Source organism: Liolophura sinensis, chromosome 7 (assembly GCF_032854445.1).
Source record: "Liolophura sinensis isolate JHLJ2023 chromosome 7, CUHK_Ljap_v2, whole genome shotgun sequence".
NCBI lineage: Eukaryota > Metazoa > Mollusca > Polyplacophora > Chitonida > Chitonidae > Liolophura > Liolophura sinensis.
In genome coordinates this window covers 35,116,968-35,138,413 of record NC_088301.1, presented here as the reverse complement: position 1 = coordinate 35,138,413, position 21,446 = coordinate 35,116,968, and the positions used below count along the sequence as shown (strand labels likewise).

Below are 21,446 nucleotides of genomic sequence, written 5' to 3'. Positions count from 1 at the left end.
TAATTTATAAACAAAATTTAAACACAAACTTCAATATAATTTAGTAAAATTTTTATTGAAATATCTAGGGCCTGATTCTTACTGGTTACAGAGTAATGTCTATGGGTAAAATATAGTGAAAATCCCAAAGCTGTATTCTGGCAGTAATTGTTTGCACAGTTCAAATAAGCTGCAGCAAGGCACAACTCATATAAAGGTGTACCTTTCCTTGTATCGTATATTAGGTACATGTAAAATATACAAGAAAAGTTGAGTCTAAAGTTGGTCCTCCAAAACTGTTTTAAAGGAGTTATTTAAGAAAACATCATACACTTTGAACCATGCTTGTTCAATGACAAGTGAGATACTATTGGAAAGAAAAAATATCTATAGGTATGGTATATTGGTACCTAAAATGTAAAAGTTCATTTTCTTGTAATGATCGAAAGTGCAAATTTATATCCAACTGTGTCATCCAACATTAACATAGCAAATCACAAGGCTCTAAAACCTCACAAAGATTTAGTATAGGCCCAGATTGTACCATTATACATTACCGAATACACCTGCATTGTTCATAAACTTGCTCAGTCACCAAAAAAGTTCACCGAAGTTGTTAAAATATATCTCCATAATACACAGATCTCCAAGCATACATGTAGATGCATTACTGGCAATTCAGGATCTGACTCTGCTGAATACATGCATGATGCACACATGTTCAGCACATGGCCTCTGCTGCCACATTCACTAATGCTTAAATGCTACAGGGAACATTTCCAGTCCACATGTGAAGAAAATCGCAATACTCAGTACAGAAGATGTAATACAGAGCAATGTGGAGTACGCCCCACAACAGAAACAGATCTGATCTATATGGTCTTCATGGTTCCACATACATGAATTTACAGGACACTAAATACATTTACCTGCTGCATAAATAACTTGACATCAATCTGAATTTTCCACATGTACAGAAAAAAAAATGACCAATGTATTACTAGTAAGTATCTGTTGTTAACTTCACCATACTCCTCACATGTAATGAGCATGTAGACTGACAAAATTCTAGGGGCCCATGATCAACTCTGCAAAAGGAAAGACTATAGCACTTGTTTAGATGCGATGGTATTTGCATGTTTTTAATTTAAGCTGAAATATTAATAGTAAAAATTAATAGAGATTCTTGAACTAGATAACACAACACATAAATACATTACACTATACATGTATAAAAAGTAGCACATACGCACAACCACGCCAATATAAAACAGTATATTATAAAACTGGTATATACAATACAAAAGAGACAGAACAGTAAATTACTAGATACTGTACATCACAATATACAAGGGCACACCTGAAAAATTGGTACCTCCACACACATAATTGTATGTATATTAAAGCACTGTAAATTTTGTTCTCATCAGTACTCAAATATTTCCTAATGATTCTATGCCTAAAAATGCAGAACATACCACACCTTAACAAAATGACATGAACTGAGATTAACTGTGCTGTAAACACAGAAAATCTTAAGTGCTCAATGAATTAAGTAATGTAAATTTCACCTACAATAGCCTGTAAGGTGAATACAAAAAATCCCCCAGATCATACAAGTATGGCAAAAAGTCATATCTAAAGTGATTTTCTTTGTCTCTGAGCATTGCAATATCCACTTAGTTGTTACTTAAATGGAATAACAACTCCGCTATGACTTAAGGGTCTACTTGGGTCAGCAATCTGAAACGAAGTCTGCATAACGATGGCAAATGCCAGTCCTGACTCGAATGCTTAGCCAGACATTAACATTCTAATACATAGTTAGGAAAGGCCAGTCACACTCTACCAATATAAATTTGTCGCACTTGCAAAAAGTTTCCAAATAACACATTTACCATGGCAAGAATGAAGATAAGTCTGTCTGTATTACCATAAAGCTGTCAACTATAGCATCTGTAATATTTGGGCATAAAAATTATGTGGCAAGATTTACATCCAAGCTTACTGGTATCACCGATTTACAATATGTGCTGTTAGCTGAAAATGACTCCTTTCTTTGAAAAACCTATCATGGCTATCTGGGAGAAAAGGTTACATGCACCTGTATGTGTCACCACGGATGCTTATGTATAAGTCATATAATGTGACTTGAAATAACATGCAAGTATATCCAACAAGTATATCTAAAATGAAGGGTTACATTTGATTGCTAAAACATCAGCATCAAGACACACTAAAAAAAACATGTGTGATCACTTATTCCCATGCACTTATAACAGAGAGGTGCTTTCAAGTTATATTCACAAAATTGGCAGATAGTTTCCCATGCTGGCTTGTTCATAAATTTATGTTATTCATGCAATTATTCATTGCCAAAAAAGTTCTGGTAAAACAGTGAATATACCAGTAATTATATAGTCATCTACTGGTATTGTTGTTCAAACAAAACTAAAATGTTAACTTGTGCCCAGAAGCACATGGAAAGAAAACAGAGATGTTATTTATATGCAGAAATGAAGGGCACTCATTTTTTAAATAAACAATTTTGTTAGAAAAAAGAGGTGCTGTTATTTCCTATGGCTTTGCCGTAAAACAGAGATAAATGTTGAATTCATACATATGAGGTACTTTTACTCAAATGAACAATTTCATCACAATGCAAGTACACTCAATGAACACGTGAATTCATCAGCAACAAAGTCAGGGTGAAAAATACATGTCAATGACATAATTGACTGTCTGCTCAGAATAGGGTGTAACAGTCGGCGTAAAATGGTTATATATTTCAATTTTTCACTCATGTTAATTATCACATGGCCCATTATGCAACATCTTCAAAATCTTCATAGCCTTTCGATCCACCAAGAAAAAAAAAAGTCCCTGTACATAATGATATATTTCACTTACATATAAAGAGGGTTATCAGATGCGAATGGAAAATGCTACAGAACATATACAATACCTATAGTACCTTACCATATACATGCATTTTTGAAAGAACATAGCTACATGTATAAAGCAACGTATACTGTTGTCACAAACTGAAACAGCATGCAAGGCAAATTTAAAACAGTTCAGGTTTTTTGGGGTTTTAAGAATTTGTTGCCTGAAACAAGTCACAATGATGTATAAGGGCAAAGTCATCAAAAACTCTCCTCTGACAAAATCCTGTTTCTTCCTAGATATCTTCCATCATCACTTTTTCATACTCTGGAATCCTTTTATCTTCGGCCATATTGTTAACAGTTGAGCTGAACTGAGGCCAGATTTCAGCTGCTGGACACCACTAATTAGTTTGCATAGATTTTCTTTGATAGCCTTCTGCCACAATCTTATTTGCAAAGAAATTTTCATACTGTAACAACTTTTTTTTTAGTTTGTTTAATTTTTTTTTCCAGTTCACTTTTCTCATGCAGTTACCTAGTCCACCAGCTAGGGGCGATATCTCCTTAAATGTCAAAATTTTTGTTCACATTCACAGTTCTCTCCCTGTAACACCTTGGACACTAAAGTATTTTCTGGAACATAGAGTATTTCCTCAGATAATCTCCATCTGAACACAATGGCAGATATTGTAGCCTTCTGACAGGGTAACTGTCTAACAGACAGACAGGCCGACAGATCAGCACACAGCCACAATAATGATCATCACCAACACCACAATGGTCGTCACCACAACATGGGTAATCAGCATGTTCTTCTTGAAACGATGGCCCTGCAGAAAAAGAGTAATCTTATTACACGCATTCCTCATTTTACCAAGTCTTAAGCTAGCCTAGTGAAACATAAGCATAATCGCAGATTTTCATGTTATCAAAATATTGCTGGGTTTTATCTTTATAATGGTGCAAATTTTGTAACTACACAGTAATTTCATTTCTAACTATTCCACCCTTGCCTCCCCTACCCACCCCACACACAAGTTTTTTCCTTTCCCTACAAATACATGACTCCAGGCAAATGGCTATCATACAAAAATTTAAGGATTCATATTAATATTAAATTTGTTGTATTTATTACATATGCTATAGAAAATAGCATAATTACACCATTACTTCAATTTGCTTTGAATTATTGGATTTGAACTACAAGAATTAACTACGGAATAGGTGTTTTGTAAAAACAGCAAGACATGATAGTGTGTTGTCCACCTAATCACTTTAAGGCCTTTTTAGAAAACTTACTACTGGATCTGGTTCCGGATGGTAAACTTTGGGATTTTCCTTTTTGGCATATTGCCATTTTCTGCGTCTCTCTGAGGTAAGGAAACAAACAGCAAATTTGTTATAATTAGACCTCAAACCTGTCAGATTGATTCCAGAAAATTCATAGAATAACAAATTGTGGATCCCCCTGTAGGGCCAATGGTGGGTACAAAAGAACCCCATCTTTTAAAGGCTTAAGTCAATTGGGTAACAATCAAAAAAAAAAAATTAATTGGTAGTTACATAATCATTTCATGTTTAAAAGCTCAAAGTCACGCAGTTTTTGTTTAGATATATCATTAATGCCTGTTAATGGATGGATAGACAGTCACTAATGATGAGTGTATCAAAACATTTCTTAAAATTACATGATATAGAATAAAGGTCTTTGTATTGAAAGCTACATAATAATCAGGGTAAATCTACACCAGTCTGAGGTTAGCCGGTGGCTTACATTACCACTTAGATCATACCAATTTATATTTTTGTATTACATGCAGAATGAATCTTTTGTTGAAAGTCAGAGAAGGGTATAAAAATAAAACTGGAAAAAATCATCTAATTTATCGGTGAATGTGGACTGTTCCACAAATCTGGCTGTGTTTGTTTGATCACAAAATCTTGGAAAAGCATCAAAAACATCTGCAAAATTTAACTGGTGTTGCCTTAATAAATAAAAATATACCTTTGTTCTTCTTGTAAGTACAGCACTGGTGAACCTCCAATGTCACCTCAACAATTAGGTGAAAGATGACATAGAAGAGCAAGATCCATGTTGCCCACCAAGGCACATTGGGCTTACCAAAGTCCATGCCAATGAAGATGTTTGGAACTGTGAACAAGACACACACACAGTGTAAAACAAACCAAGATATCTGATTGTTGTTCACCGCTGTATTAAAATCCCTTTGCATTTTCATCTACAAACCTTTAGCTCTGATATCAATCAGTCTTGTTCCCAGTTTCACTTTCGCACTTACAGCCATAATGGCTAACTCTACAGACTTGAAACTCATTTGCTGTCCTCATCATGCCAAAGCTAAACATCATGAAAAATCATGAAACAGATGTTTTGTCATAATACCTAAAACCATCACCATATTATCCTTGTACACTACAGTGGTGTAATCATCACATTCTACAAGTTCATCTTTTTCTGAAGGATGTACAGAGTAACTGACATGAGCAACAGGAGTCAAGTTTGCAAAGATCCTGTCTGAGTGGATGCAACAGTTACATGAATGTTTATTGTAACCATATCATCATTATTATTCATAAATAAGATTATATGAGGTCAGACTTTCTTAAACATCACAGGAAACCGGTTTCAATAATGTGTAGCTGTGCAAGTGAATGGGTTGAGTAGCCATGATTGTGTGAGTATAGATCTGTAATTCTGAAAGCTAATCTGGGAAGAATAAAAAAGGGGCAAATTCCACACAACCATTTCTGATTCAAGTCAAGATTTAAAACCACTGCTTGGTAGTCTGCTTGAAGCAATCTGTTTTTTGAGGTCATTCCGAAAAAGTCAGCAAGGCAATACATTGAGCAAGAGTGGTTCTGTTTCCAGTTATCAAATACTTTCTAGCACACCACATGTACATGTAAATATTAAGAGGAGTATCAACTTAAAATAATACCATGCTTAGGTACAACAAATATATACATGCATGTATATACATATACCTATCTAATAACCTACAACAGGTGTTGTTATTGAATATGGCTTAAGGCTACATTTACAATATTGGCAACCTTTCATGGTGTCGATAAGTGTGGAAAAATTGCATGAGTAATGTAAGTGCAAATTTTTTATCATCATTTGTCTACATCATCTTAACTCTTTGTTAAACTTACTGGCAAGCACATTAGCTATGGTACCAAAGGCCCAGTGGAACCAGTTGAAGACAGGGCGCCACTTGCTTGTGTCAGAGGGTCTGAGCAGAGCTAGGATAGGCTGAAAACAAAAAAAAATGTATATTAACTGTGTGGAAAAAGAATAAAAAGCTTACAAAAATCTGCGAGTGGCTGTGTCACGTAAGTGCACGTGACTTCCATGGGCACCAATACTGTGGGTATAATGTCACCATGGGAATTATGTGAACCATGCACTTTGTGAACGCGACCCTGGACAAGTATGCCTATGAATTTACTGGAGAGTATCTACTATTGCATACTTTTTATGACACCAACATATATATTATTCAGATTTATATTACAAACATTGTCATTTCATTTCAAGCAAAGGTCATACGTGTAAGTGTACGAAGGTGCAGAAGTTCCATTCACCTAAGCCATATTATTTACAGCATGGGTGAATAGTCAGTACTTGGGTGTTTATAGTACTTTTTCATTTATTAAAGTACAATTAGACCTACGTGTATTTTCATGTTAGAATGGATCACGAAGGTCCACCAGGTACATTAAAAACAAGCACAGCAGAATAATCTTAACTGGTCTAATATGTCATTTAAAATTATAAATGCCTTTTCACTTACATTGATGACAACACAGACAAAGATAATGATGCCAAGGATTGGGTGGGCCTTCTGTGGTAGATCTGGGGCCTGAAAAAAATCACATGTAATGTAATGCATCACATCAAGGCAACATAATGAAACTACTCACAGACTTATGGTGTAATACCACTATACAAACACATAGTACAAAGAATGCCCTTTAGCCTTAAATCATCTATTATCCAAATCAATACATTTTGGCAAATGTCACAGGAGAAATGTATAATGCATGTTTATTAAATTCAAAACTTATATTTTATGTTTTAAATAATATGATTATTGTTTGATTCCTTATCCTTAACCTCTCAGTGCTGCAGCAAGCCAGGCAGCAACAAGTACCATTTTTAAAAAGTCTATGGTGTGACTCGACTCGAGTTTGATCACAAGTCTCCTGACTTCAAGCAGAGGCTATGACCATTAGGTCATCAAACTAGTCCAATTTCCTCTAAGAAATTATTTTATTTCCTGCTGGTGCTAAATCTATCCTGCAAGAAGGTGATTTTCCCAGGAAAAAAAAAAAAAAAAAAACAGAATACACTTACTTGACTGTACCCTCCTGCTTCAATGAAGATAAGGATGAAAGCTATGATGACAGCTATAAAGAGAGCAGACATCAGACTCCTGTGCACCTGCAAGTAGAGATGTATCATTATTAGTATACGGGTTATTTGTGAACTTTAAAAGTCAAACCCCACAGCACTATTAATAAATCACTTGTGTCAGAAGTTCTGTGACAAAATAAACTGTGTCACACAGCTCTTACGTTTGTCACTACTAGTTAAACAACAATCAAATAAATAAAATAAATCAATAAATACAAAGCAATTTTTCTAAAAATATTCTTCGCCTGCAGTGTTGGCAAATAAGCACAAGACAGACACACAAAAAAAAGAGGTATATTTAAAAATCCCACCCTGAGAAAAAAAAATGGTATGAGAAATTCTAAAAATTAAAAAAAACATTCACGTTAAAAATGCAGTGGAAAGATCACTTGATCTGCCAAAGTCATGAAAAAACTAGCCTGCTGCACAGGTTGAATGCGCCAGGGTTAGAAGGACTGGTGAACATCAGCTCAAGATGTGATACCTGATTTATGCTAGACTTATAAATAAACTAAGGTAATATTCGAAGTAACAGATGCCATCTTTCTTGTTCTCTAGATCACTTTCTTTAAATGCTGGTGGTCACTCATATGACTGGGTGGTTGAATTGGCTCACTGATTATAATACAAAACTCACTAAGACAAAGTGTAGTCTGGCAATACACATTCAATCCAATTCTAACTACAACAAGAAATGGGTGTCCATTAACAATATTATTGAAGAAAATGTTATCCTTTTAGTAGGTTTCAGGAAAACACTGTAATGGCAAGCATACTTAACAACAAAAATAAATTCAGAAAACAAAATCCAACAACTTACCACAAGCCAGTATCTGTCACCATAGAAACGATCATTGGGCCACATAAACTTATAATATTTCACCATAACGAGGGCAATTGTAGCACAGAACATAAATGCAAAGATCATCAGGCAAGCTGAAATTAGAAAACGATAACATCTACATAAGAAGCAGAACCTGGGGCATCAAATACTACTCACAAACAATGTATAATTATAACTGAATGAATAGAGATATCGGCATTTATTTATTTTATTTTAATGAATGGTTTCATATAGAGAAGAATACTGACCAGTAGTGGCATTAAAGGTTTTACACAAGAAATTTTATGCTCCGATCTGCAAAATTACTCTCCAAGATGTCCCAAGTCTGTCAACACAAACTGAAGTCTGCCACATCAGAAAGTTTAGACTTTTGCAACAAAATTGGGTGGCTGCATCGGTAAAAGAACATTTCATGTCATAATCCTGTCCACATCCTTCTTCTTGACTGTACAAACTGTTAGTGTTCTATTTTTAATTTGTTACATGTATCAATTTCTATGAATTCATTTTATATTTTGACATTGTTGCAGTGAGCATTTCCAATCACACAATGACATCCAAGATCCTAAATTCTTGCATGTACCGGTTTGACCTGATAAGCTTTAAATTTTACATTTGTGTTCTAATTATGATGATTATCTGGATCTTTAGTCCCGTTTAATGGAGAAAAACATATTGATCCAATAAGAAAATGTTAGAATATTGGGACCTGGCAAATGCTTGATAACCAGAATAATTTGTACCAGCTATTCTAATTAGACCCATGAAATTATCTGCATCTTATGAAGAAAACTGATGTCCAGTTCTAATAAATATAACTCAGAATGGGATGTCTGCATACAAGTTGTAGGAGCAATCCATTTTATATCAATATCATTATCTTTGTCAAACCATGTTGTGGACATTCTAGTTTTGTCAGTACAAAGTTTTAATTCAACTTACCATGGGCCTTCACCAGAGGGAACTTCGCTCTACCATTGAAGTTGTCCAATGATCGCAGGCTGACCTTTCTTGGTGAAGAAATGGGGAAGGTATTCACACTTAAACCATGGCGGAAAATTTTGCCTGCACAAAAAAAATCATCACTTTTAATTGCCAATAATTTAATGGTAAGATAGAATATCACATTTTCATAACAAAATTCTAACTTGCATACCCATCTATTTGCATCGCAAACATAAGACCACTATATAGTTAAAATGTAACATGTCACCATGGATTTGCAATAATGTTAAGTAATAAGTCATTCTCTATTTTCCTAGGATGAAGGCTCTTAAAATCGTACATGGACGTATACTGGCTGGACTTTGATCATACAATACCTTCATGAGCATGTCCACGTGCCATTAATATGTGCCAGTCATTGGACATCAGTGGCACAACTCGACTGTCTCCATCTCGGTTGCTTGAGTAAATCCTTCGTGAGAAGCGACACCTCAGCATACCATTGTAGTATGAACCTTCTTGAAATGGTATGTCCCAGTTGCGCTGTAAACAAAAGCATAATAAATAACAATGAGCTGAAAGATCCATAAACAAAAAACAACATAATATTAGTGACCAGAAGAGACCAGAAAATGTCCCTAAACCATGCAGTTTGTATGTAACCATGCTAACAAACATGGTACAAAATAAACAAACATCAAAACAGCATGAACAATTATCACATCAGCTTAGCACGTGCCACAATAACCATGACCTTTCTATGTCTATGTTGATATTACCACTGGAGCACTTGCATAAACTTTGTACAGTAAAAATTCTCCTCATCTAAGAAATAAATTTTATTATATACTATAGTATTGAACATAAAGTTAACACTTCAAAGATTATCTTCTGATTTATGGTTTTGACACCTGGAAATGTATAAGTGAATATATTCAACATTGGTTCCTTAGGAGAACAGAATGTAAAAGAACCTGTTGATCTTATTTTAAGTTCTGAACCGTAAAGGTAAAAGAATCAGAATGATATCAAGACAGGATATCACACTGACAATAAAAACTAACTTTAAATCACATGTACAAGTAAATAAATGAATTCTCCAATTATTGGTATTCTCCTGAAATCATTACCCTTATACATGTTTCTGAAGTACATGAAGTACCAACACTTGAAGTTAGTCTTTGTGGTATTAATTATGTTAGAGCTTACATTTGTTAATCGTTCGTTATGTTTCCCTTCATTGTAGGACAAAAACACCTCCACTTTGCCTGTTTTGGAATCATGAACACATTCCATGACTGAATCAGATCCCTGAAAAAAAGCAAGTTTTAACACGAAATGTCAAATAACAAGTTTATAGGTAACTATAACACAGGTAAAACCTTTGAATATATCAAATGTTTGTTAAACAAGCTGAAATTCCCTCACCTAATTTTGAAATTATAATAAAACATGTTCATAACATACCAATAATGCATTGAAATTACCTTTCATAACCTTTCACATACATGTATTAAAAGTAGTCATTATTCCATGCTTTACCATTCGGATGTCCTCAGACAGGCCAACAGCAAGCCAGCGATCATCAAAGCCATCATGTCTGGTGCTCATTTCAAATACAACCACACTTCCACTCTCCCTCCAGGTGACAAGGTAGTCACAATATGGTTCCCAGCACCAGTCCGGCTCACGGTAACATCCCTTCTTTTCGCCACACTCTGCAGTGTTGATCGGAGCAATAGGTGGAGGCCGCTGCAATGAACAGAAAACAGCACTGTTACAAGAGTCATTTGCACAGCTACATTTCCAATTCAAATCAGCTTTTGAACAATTTCAGAAACAAGCACTGGAAATGTTTCATGGTTATTAGTTCGTGAAGTGGGTGTCGAATAAGAATTAGCCCAAAACCAAGAATTCAAACAGTACCCTGGGTGGAGGAAGTCCATATGGCAGGGGAGGCGCAAGGGGGTCACGAATCATCCCAGACCTCTCCCTCAGCCAGAATGTGGATCCATCTTCATCTACAAAGGTGGCAAGAAACTCTAGGTGACCCTGGCTTCGGTCAGGTGCTGTCCACTGAAGGCTGACCCCGTCTCTGGGAAATGTGCTTGGCAGACTGACTAGTCCACTCTGTAAGGAAAGAGGGTCAGAAGACAAAATATCAGAATAGAGAACAGAGACATATACTGAATATGAACATTTACTGATTTTCTTCTTTCACTATACATGTAACTGAAGTCAGATCTTGCAGCAGCTCCCATGTACATGGGAGTCTGTCAAACTGAATTCTTGCTTCCATTTTTGAAAGTCAAGTCAGCTATTTCACATGAAAATGAAATTCTGATTCGTACTACATGTATAAAGGTCGGGCCTCTCCATGTAGTGAGGCAGGCTGGAGATTGGCATTACTTCAGATGCATCGACATGTCAGTACAGGGATTGACTACTACATATAAACTTTAAAGGAAAAGATCTCTAAAAACGAAGTAGGCATCACTAAATAGACCACTTAAAACTAAGCACAAATATACTTTCACTTATCTTTTTAGATTGTTGTGAAACAGATAAAAGCAATCAAACATTTGAATTCTAAGGTAGGCTTTATGGACCATACTATCAGAGTTTAGAAGCTCTGATGTAACAGAAGTTTTTCCAACTCTAATCACAAAACTGGAAGTTGGAATAACCCTTTTTACCCATGAGTAAAACATCACTGAAATAATGTTCTTGAAAGTTTGTTTCTGCTGGTGAACATCACGAAAAAAAAAGGTGATGTGACGTCAGAGTTCCTACATACCATCAGTATGGCTTATAAAGCCCACCATAGTATTCAAATATATGAATGCCATTCAACACTCTTAAAAAAATCTGAAAAAATATATGGAAGTATTTTTACTCAGAGCATTAAGTTATCCCTATGATGAACCTTACTTTATATTTCAGCTTTCTTTTACTTTAATGAGACTGAATGAACATGTATATGTACTCCTTCATTAAATTAATTTGTATTAGGAGAAACAACACACCTTGCATGTGTAATATATAGAAGTGTTTCACAAATTACATCCCTGATGGTGTGATTTACAAGTATATAAACAAATGTTCTTTTAAACATGAAGATCCAATATACAATACATGAACTTGTACATAGAAGACTTCCGTGAACATCCCACTTTTTGGTAAATTGTGAGTAAAACCGAGAATGCATAAGAACTTATAAATACATGTATACATGGGCCAACCATTTTTTTTTGGTACATTAAAAAAGAAAGAAAAAACTAAACAAAATAAAGAAGTTTATGTATACGTATGAATGAAAATGAATGTAATTTACATCAGCGTATAATGAATTTACTTACCCCAAAAATGTTACCGGCAAATCTGCAATTTCGTTCAGTGATTTCATCTGGGAAGCTGTTCCAGTAACCAATGGGCTCATCTGTATTTGCTGTCTTGTCAAGACGTCGTGCTTGGATAGCAAATGCACCCAGCCTCCTTCCTGGAACTGCAGTCAAATTTACTACAAGAAAGAAAATATTTGTTGACATGTTATTTAGGTATTTTTAAATGCACATGTAATATAACAGGACGAACTTTTGGCTGGCATTATATGAAGTGTTGTAAAAGTTGAGTCAAGTCAAGGTTATTGGCAGAAAGACATCAGGCTCCAAGATAACAAAGAAAACAGACTTGGTCTTGACTTAAATATGAACTCAATTGCTACTCAATTGCTAAAAATCACTCAGTTTTAAAATAAAGGTTTCTAACTTTACGGATAATTTTTGTATGATAAAAGGACTAGGAAATTAAATTTAAGACAGCTTTATGATCCTGGGGCCAAATTTCCAGGAAGGTTAATCTCCATGTAGATATTGATATTCACATGCATTTATCTTACACTTATACGATTACACTTACACAATTACACAACACATCACGGCAGAATGTAGACTCTGATACTCAAGACACATTATCATTAAAAACAAATCTGAACATACTGAAGTACTAACTCTCCTCCATTTGACTTACTTTATTCTAGTAGACAAACTGGCAGATAGATACCTTATATATGACAATACATGGGCAATCAGTGTATTGAGTCACCTGATATTGACTTTTATTACCGGTAATCAAAGTTGTCGTCAATGTATGCTGTACTTTATGTTTAACACTTACCATATATGACATCTTTGGGCTCATATGAGCTAATCTTCACCACATCAATCTTAAAGGGTGAGGGCAAAACTTCTGGACGTCCTGGAACCTTCTCCTTATCAGGTCTCATGGTAGCACAGTTGAATGAGAGCCCTTGAGGAGGAACAACACCCTGAATTGGGGTGAGGTTGCCCACAAGGAGCATAGCAAACACCACCCCAACACCAAACATAGCTGGGGATTTGTCGACCAATTACACCTCACCAAATCTGCAACAAGCAATCATAAAATTCAATTAAAGTGGAGCAGATGTATATATATCTACCCATAGCACATATAAAACATTTGTACATCATAAGATTTTAATGAGTTCTAGGTCTACAAAATACATGTACAATATCAAAGTACATGACAAAGTCATGACACTGAAAAAGTGTCAAAGTGTATACATATGAATGAACGAAGTGAAGATACAAAAAATGGCCCAAAATCCTGCGTGTGCAACATATTTACTAATTAATATCATATACTGCACTACATGTATGCATGCACACTATCACATGTACAGTGCATGAGCTTCAGCATTAACCTTAAAAATTCAAAATCTACAACAGTATGGTGGGTATATATGCACGCATTTGAGCTCAGGTGTCACAAGTCACACATGTGTCTTTGGGGCTGACTTGTGGGTGAGCATATGTCACCAGCCAATACTGCAACTGACCAATGAAAAATAGCTTCAGATCAATATCATAACCTAAATTATAAATAGTCAGTTTTGAGTTTAAACGCTTTTATCGCTAAAGGTAAAAATAGCTCATTTGTATCATGTGATGTGTCAAAAATGTTCGGCAACTTTTGTTGATGTTACTTTCTGCACTTCAGTTTTCTCTGTTTGTCTACTCTAAAGAACTTTTTGTGAAGCATGCCAATGTTATATGACATGTAATTAAAAATACTTGCCTAACCCTGTCTCACAGGTCACATGGTATAGTAGGGCTTTTTTCACCTTCAGCGATAAAAGAGTGCCATCTCCACTATTGTCAAAAACTGTTACCAAAAACTTGACTAATTAAAAATAAAAATCTACCATGGCTCTCTATTCAGGCAGCTATGTTTCTGTTCATTTACTTTAAACATGTATTGTGATGAGCTAGCTCAAGAAACACATGTACATATCCATATGTAATTGTTGGTGTATAGACTTGTATGACTATCAAAAAAGAGCTATAAGATCATAAATGGTCTAAAACAATACAAACTCACAGGTAACTGCATTAACTGTTTACCCAACAGACAACTACACTGTCACAATACAAAACACACACACACACATCTGCGTCGTCGCTACATTTATTAACAAGACAGAACCAGCATAATTCATGTCTCCTTCCATATTTTTTTGAAGATGTGGTTAGGCACATCACATCTGAGCTCAGTATGGCTGGCTATAGACAACCAAGCATCAATTTTTAATAATTTTGTATTCTACAATATAGTTTTGTTACCTGGCAGCATTCTTACAGGTTATACAAATTTCTTGTCTTTTCACTCAGTTAACTTATAATATGTGAGAATTAAAAATATATATTCTCTGAACTAATACTGTGGTTAAATATACTTTATGCTATCCATGTACACATGAAGTTGTTACTATGTAAGCAAGAGCAGCATTGCAGAGTCTTGATTTTATTAAATATCTTCAGCATCCAGGAAATTTACTTAGACTTGGTCCCTAAGTTGCCAAATTCCATGCTTAGCTTCAAACGCAAGACATGCAAAATGATTTTTCCTGTTCACCTGTCCAAGATAACTGACATCTACACTTGCTTAATACAAGAAGATAACTTTTGCATTACTGATATTACTGATAGGGCATTAATGCGACAAATTTAAGTCTTTCCAAGCAAACTTACATGAATGGTAACCTTTTCACACCAACTAATACATGTACATGTACTAGGTCTCTTATGTACACATACACGAGCCCTTCAATGAACACACTCCATCCTGCCTATTCCACTGTATGAGGTTTATCCATACACCCTGTTGAGCATAGGTGAATATGTATTCTGGGCTTACTTTGTTCACTAGTGATTCAGCCCACTGGGTTGAACATGTGGGAACACCACCACAGTGCATACACATATACTTAGCATCTATATGAACTCAGTGGAAGTACAGTCAATGTAAGCCAGCCTTGGCTCAAGTTTCGGTCCCAGCCAAATATGGCTTAAGGTAATGATGTCATCAGTATGTGTGTGTGTGTGTGCGTGGAGATTTAAGTCTAACCTATTTCTGTAACAGTCAGTTTCTGACCATCCTTCAGAACACTCACTGCACCTTATCCACTGAACAGAAACTGGGTGTATATGTTATATACATGCACATGTGTACACTCAGGTCATACCTGAGAGTATACAACAGTAAATGTGGGAAGGCCAACCCTTTTTCTCATCTATTATTCCTGAAGATCCGTCAGAGGGTACATTGTAGGCCTACACATATGACAACACTCTAAAGCTACATGTTTTTTATAAAGTTATTGCTTAAAAACAAATAAAATTAAAATTTAGTCATAACTTGAGGATGTCGGTTTGCTTTTATCCTTTCTACGTAAAAACCCTCTTCATTCTGAGTTAAATTATGCTTTTTGCACATCCCTTAAAGTTGATATGCCTAATTTTTAATTTTAAATGTGCATCAAATACCTTTACTGATTCTCATATTAAATTATCTTTCACATGAACGAATATATAAAACAAGGGTCAAACTACATGTATAATGGTGGCATACAAACTATATATATATACAAACATTATACATCTGACTTAAATTCCCTGGCACTGATGTACATGTAATTATGTTTCAGTAATTTGCTCAAGTAATTTTCTTGTCTAAATTAAAATGCTACAAGAGTTATTTAAATAGAAGAAAATATGACTTTACTTCTATACATGTACTTTATCTAGGTGCTTTTTCTGGTACAACAGTGATAGCATGAAGCTTTGAGCAATGCATGAAGGATAATGTACTATTGCATACATGTAATTGCACATGTATAGTATACCATTCCATAACAAGTTTTCTACTTCCAGAATGTAGTCATGAATATTCCATAAACAGTTTAAGCCTCAATATTTCATGCAATAATCAACCTCCTTCCCCTTCTTTCCAAACCAAAATTCAATACATGTAATACATTAATGTATGTAAGAAGCAACATTTATTCAATGCAAAACAAGTCTCAAAAGTATAAAGGAAAAAATTTCACACATCCAAATTGAGTGTTTATGCACATACACTTTATATTGGTCTGTTGGTACAAGTACATGATTATGCTTTACATGGGCATTAAAAACATCTCTATAAATTACATGAATGATAGAGACACTCTCCCCCTTACCCACTTATGCACAAATCTACATGTATTACTACATGTGCAGATAACTATATATATATTAAAGTTAAATTCAGTATAGTGGGGTGTCTTAAAAATGTATGGAGCAGACTTGAATAATGTGCAGACATCTGTAAATACTGTTCTTATATGTACATGTATATTTGTTTAAATAATACAAATATCAATGTTGAACTTCTTTCCCCTGTGGATTTTCATGAATGAAAGTCATATTTTATCATTATATAAGTATATATAAAGCATCTTAGAATGTTTTGACTTGTTCCTCAAAATGCTTTTATAAAAATCTCTTGCATCGACTCTCTCTCAATAAACAATAACTGAAAATCACATGTTCAAATATTGTACATGCAAGTACGAGCACGATGTTGTTGTAAAATTACTACACATAAATGTAGATCAGTATATCAAGAACTATTACACATGAATACATGTCTAATCACAATCTAATCCAATCCTAGGAAGAGTACTTACATGTACGACGTATGTTGAGTAATAATTTCTTCGTAAATAAAGGCTGCATCTACAGCATAGACAGGTGAATGTAATTTGTACCAGTTTTGCTCATCTAGTAAGGGGCAACAAGGAGGGGATAGGCTATGTACAACCAAATTTTGCACACCTGTTTCTTTGAATCCCCTACTTTGCACTCATTAAAGCTCAAATCAATAAACATGAACCTGTGCTAAAAGTGCACAAAACAATGAGTATATTTAACAAGATAGTTTCAACACAGTTTGACTGAACACATATGTATTAATTTAATATTTCAGTTAACATATGTAACACCCTCATCAAGACCCTCCTATTTAGGATGGGTCAACCCTAGTTTATGTATGAACAACTTCATACCCCAGCAGTAAACCTTCAACAGTAACCAGTTAAGGACAGCTAAGGGCCGTGGGTGTAGAAAATGTCACTGGTTAAAGAAAGAGTTGTTTGACTGGTCAGGCCTGAATATCAAGACAACTTTACCAATGCTGTTTTACAGTGTTGACTATAGCATGTTCAAATAACACACATTCATCTTTTGCAGTTTAACATATGCAGTTTATTATACATGTACCTGTATCCATTTAGCATGTTCAACAACAATACACACATACAGCTCTACACAAATGCAAGGTAATGGGGTTAAAAGTCTCTTGTAAATAAGATCTAACCATTTACATGATGTAGTTTGGGAATAGAAATTCTCCCGGAAATGTCTACAATTGTAGTGTATGTGCTGTATATATTATATGATAAATAAAGCACACACAAATTATTTGCAACAAATGCAATTATTTCCTTTGTAATATAAATACACTGTACAACTACATCATACATGTAGTTCTTTTCAGATACAGGTAACAGAATTACAACCAACTGTTCAAATTCAGTTTATGTGGTAAATAGCTTCAAACAGAGGGAACATCTAATTCACCATCAAGACATTTTCAACAGATATTTTTCAACTAAAAATTATATTTTAAATCTATACTTATTATAAATAAACTATATATCCTAAATTAAACATTCCTTTGTCTTTAAAATATTTTCAATTCAGAACCTATAGTTTTTTCATTACCAATAGCATTACATCTCTATGACTTCTTTTCAATGGAAAACACAGGTACGATACCTAGAAGTCATAGCTTTATAATCAATCACTTATATTTTCAGAATCTTCAACTCACCCCCCACCCCCCGTGTTCTTAGACCTGTAGGCCAGGTATCACATTTAAGCAAAATCCATGACGTTTTTCCAAATTGCACAGGACTTAATTAGACACGCAGACAAAGGTGTAAGAGCCACATGTACCTGATCACATGCCAGCAGACTTGTACATGGAAGTCTAATTAAAAGCAGTCATCCTTTCCACTAACCTGACTTTGGTATTTTGGAACTGCAGTATTTAGATTTCAGAAAAAATATCTATTAATTAACTCATTTGGATCTCAAAATAACATCCTCAGAGTCATGAATCAATTTCATCTTTTAGCATTTACACTGCTAAAGATTTAGCAAACTCCCTTTTTGATTTTTTTGGGAAAAATTATAATCAGAAGTCAGAAGATGAGAATTTAATATGTGTACATGTATTATAACTATGGAATCAAACAGGAAAGAAATTAAATGTCCAGGCAATCGATTTCAAAAGATAAAACAATCATACTTGATGCCAATAGGTAAAGTTTCATTCGATACTTTTTGGAATTTTGCTTATTTGAGTTCTTCTTCAGGACACAGATAAGACAATGTACAGGGCTTGGGAGATGATCTAGTTGAAAAGCTTGGGTGCCCTTACAATCATTTTATATTTACATGTAGATCCCAAACATATGATCTGCACAATCTTTCAAATTAGGCCCTGGGGCATATAGTTAACCTAATGACTTTAGGATTTTCAAAAAATTGTTGTCAGCAAGCTGCTTTTGTTATTTCACATAACTGTGAAAGTTTGTGAAACTAATTTAGTAAGTATTTTTAACAAGAATCTGCACAAGTGACAAGTGAAACCTTGTATCGAAAATAGACTATTCTCTTTGTTTGAGTGTCTCCATGTCAATAGAAGTGCCTGTCATTCATGTTTGAAAAAGTGGAATGTTTCTTGTGACGTTGTTGATGGTGAGATGAATTAACCAAGGCCACTCTGATGCAACAATGACAACATCCCAAAATCCAAAGGGAAAAAAACATTGCTGTTTGATCAAATCATAGATTGTCCACTTTATTTCTGATATAACACAAGATAACAATCACATGTACATAATGTATTTCACCTAAGTTTGGTATGCAACAGAGCACTCTCAGAAACACCTTAAAGTGATTCTTTTGATGCCAATACTTAAGCTTTTCTGATAAGAAACCAATCAAACAACAAAACCCATAAGGTGGTCAAATCGATCAGAATCAATCAAAATGTGCCACTTGAAAAATCATAAACTGAATCATAGCTGAAATACAGTAACACACTCGTTACCAGGATAACTTTCGGTTTAGATTAAAAAGTTTTGTAGTTCACAAAGGCAGGTTCCTCATATAAACCCCAAATAAACATTGACACCAGAAAGAAACAACTAACACATGTTGCATGAACATGCCTTACCCTCTGATTAGACAAATTATAAGGAGATTCTGTTACCAAAGCTTGCGTCATAACATGTACAGGAGATTTGTATGTGGTCTTAAGCTATGATTACTTTTATGTATTATAACTTCATAAGTATGATAAGAGATGAGATGTCTGTTGTTATTTCTAAATTTTCAGCATAATCACATTCACAGCAGACACTATCAGAAAATGTGGCAGTATACCACTTCATGTAGTTTAGAGCCATAACTTTAGCCAGTGGAGTAGGGCCTGTACTATGTTATGTATACACATGTTATATTATATCCTCCTCTAGATCCTACTCAAATGGCTACAGTTATGCCATCAAAAAGTATACACACTTGTAGTGGGCAAGTGAAACTAAATCATAGGTTTAGCCAGGGTATGTTTTGATTTGAGATTCTCTCTTCTTTAACATGAAATTAACATGGGCAAAATAGAGAAAATTCAAAAAGAAGAAAAAGCAAATGAGACATTCCATCTAATTTCAAAGTCTGGCTACTGTATTTCACCTGAAGTTTAGCATGTTAAAATGCACTTTCAAAACCACATGAATGCCTCAAATGATACTTTTTATGCTTTTACTAAGTTTGTCTGAAAAAAAACTTTTAAGTGACACTGTAAGATAGATAAATCAATTAGAATCAAGCAAAACTGTGTCCGCAAAATAGAGGATATTGCACATTGAGTATCAAATATCATAAATATTTTCTGATCAAGAGTTGAAAATGATAACCCATGAGACGCAAAGTATTGAGCGGGCTATCATTCCACTTTTTATATTTTATAGTTTCTCCCATTTCTGGGAGAAATATCAAAATGTAATATCAATAAGTAATAACAAAAGTGATAATTAACTGAGAGTAAATATCACTTTTATCTGTGAAGGAAATTCTAACATATCACCTTCATATAAATAATAAAGTATTCTAGGAGTGAAAGAAGCCCAAATACACTGAGATTGTTCCCGTTTAATAACCGTTATTGTATACATGGAATGTCACCATATTATTCCAGTTAACAACTTGTCTATATATGTACGTAGGCCCTATACTTCGTGTGTTTCATGGGCCCTACGGGCTGAGAAAGACTGGAAACAAAACTGTGCCGGCCGCATAAAAATTTCTCATCCAATCATCCAATCCACAAAAAGGTAGATAGAGATGGAAGACAATGTCATAGTTACCGAAATAAAACAAAATAAGATCATTGCATACTTACAGAATTAGCCGACACCCAAAGGATGCAAATTCTTTCTGGCTTTTTCCACTAGCCCACAAAACTCCTGAAAGTTTTGGAAGGTAAACTTGACATGTGCCCCAGAGCGCACCAAGCGGCAACTTCGCTAAACAGGGAAGATAACTCTAATCACAAATTTGTTAACCGTGACTATGGCTTTCAATATAATTCCTTGCTACTTGAAAAAGCAACGAAGCATGTATTTTATTTTAAATTCCAAGTGCTAGCATGTATCTAATAAATATTTTACGTCTGACCTAGAAATACAGTGCATTTTCTTTGGAAAAACTTCAAGATTTTCGACAAATCTTTGACAGAGGGAATGTAAGGTCTGTTACTCGAACAGATTGAGTGGGTTATTGATAGTCAGTTGACTCCACTGATCGAGACCACAAACTATTTATTATTTTTACTTATTCATTTTTTTTGGCACTGT

General features: G+C 34.7%; 1 protein-coding gene across 3 annotated transcripts; it reads right to left on the bottom strand.

Annotated features, from left to right (window-relative positions):
* Positions 1 to 668: 668 nt before the first annotated feature.
* Positions 669 to 21,068, bottom strand: LOC135469625 (putative ferric-chelate reductase 1). Of its 3 annotated transcripts, none has more exons than XM_064748141.1 (15): positions 20,993 to 21,068; positions 13,274 to 13,521; positions 12,457 to 12,617; positions 11,024 to 11,227; positions 10,640 to 10,849; positions 10,307 to 10,408; positions 9,475 to 9,640; positions 9,095 to 9,217; positions 8,129 to 8,244; positions 7,249 to 7,335; positions 6,686 to 6,754; positions 6,045 to 6,144; positions 4,873 to 5,019; positions 4,167 to 4,237; positions 669 to 3,697 (listed from the first exon to the last, which is right to left on the bottom strand). In XM_064748141.1, the coding sequence occupies exons 2-15, from the start codon at positions 13,482 to 13,484 to the stop codon at positions 3,605 to 3,607; spliced, it is 1,860 nt and encodes a 619-aa protein (XP_064604211.1). In that variant the 5' UTR covers positions 13,485 to 13,521; positions 20,993 to 21,068; the 3' UTR covers positions 669 to 3,604. The 3 variants fall into 3 exon arrangements, with proteins under 3 accessions (XP_064604211.1, XP_064604213.1, XP_064604212.1); XM_064748143.1 differs by lacking the exon at positions 20,993 to 21,068 and adding an exon at positions 17,148 to 17,222; XM_064748142.1 differs by lacking the exon at positions 20,993 to 21,068 and adding an exon at positions 15,169 to 15,341.
* Between the last annotated feature and the right edge of the window lie 378 nt (positions 21,069 to 21,446).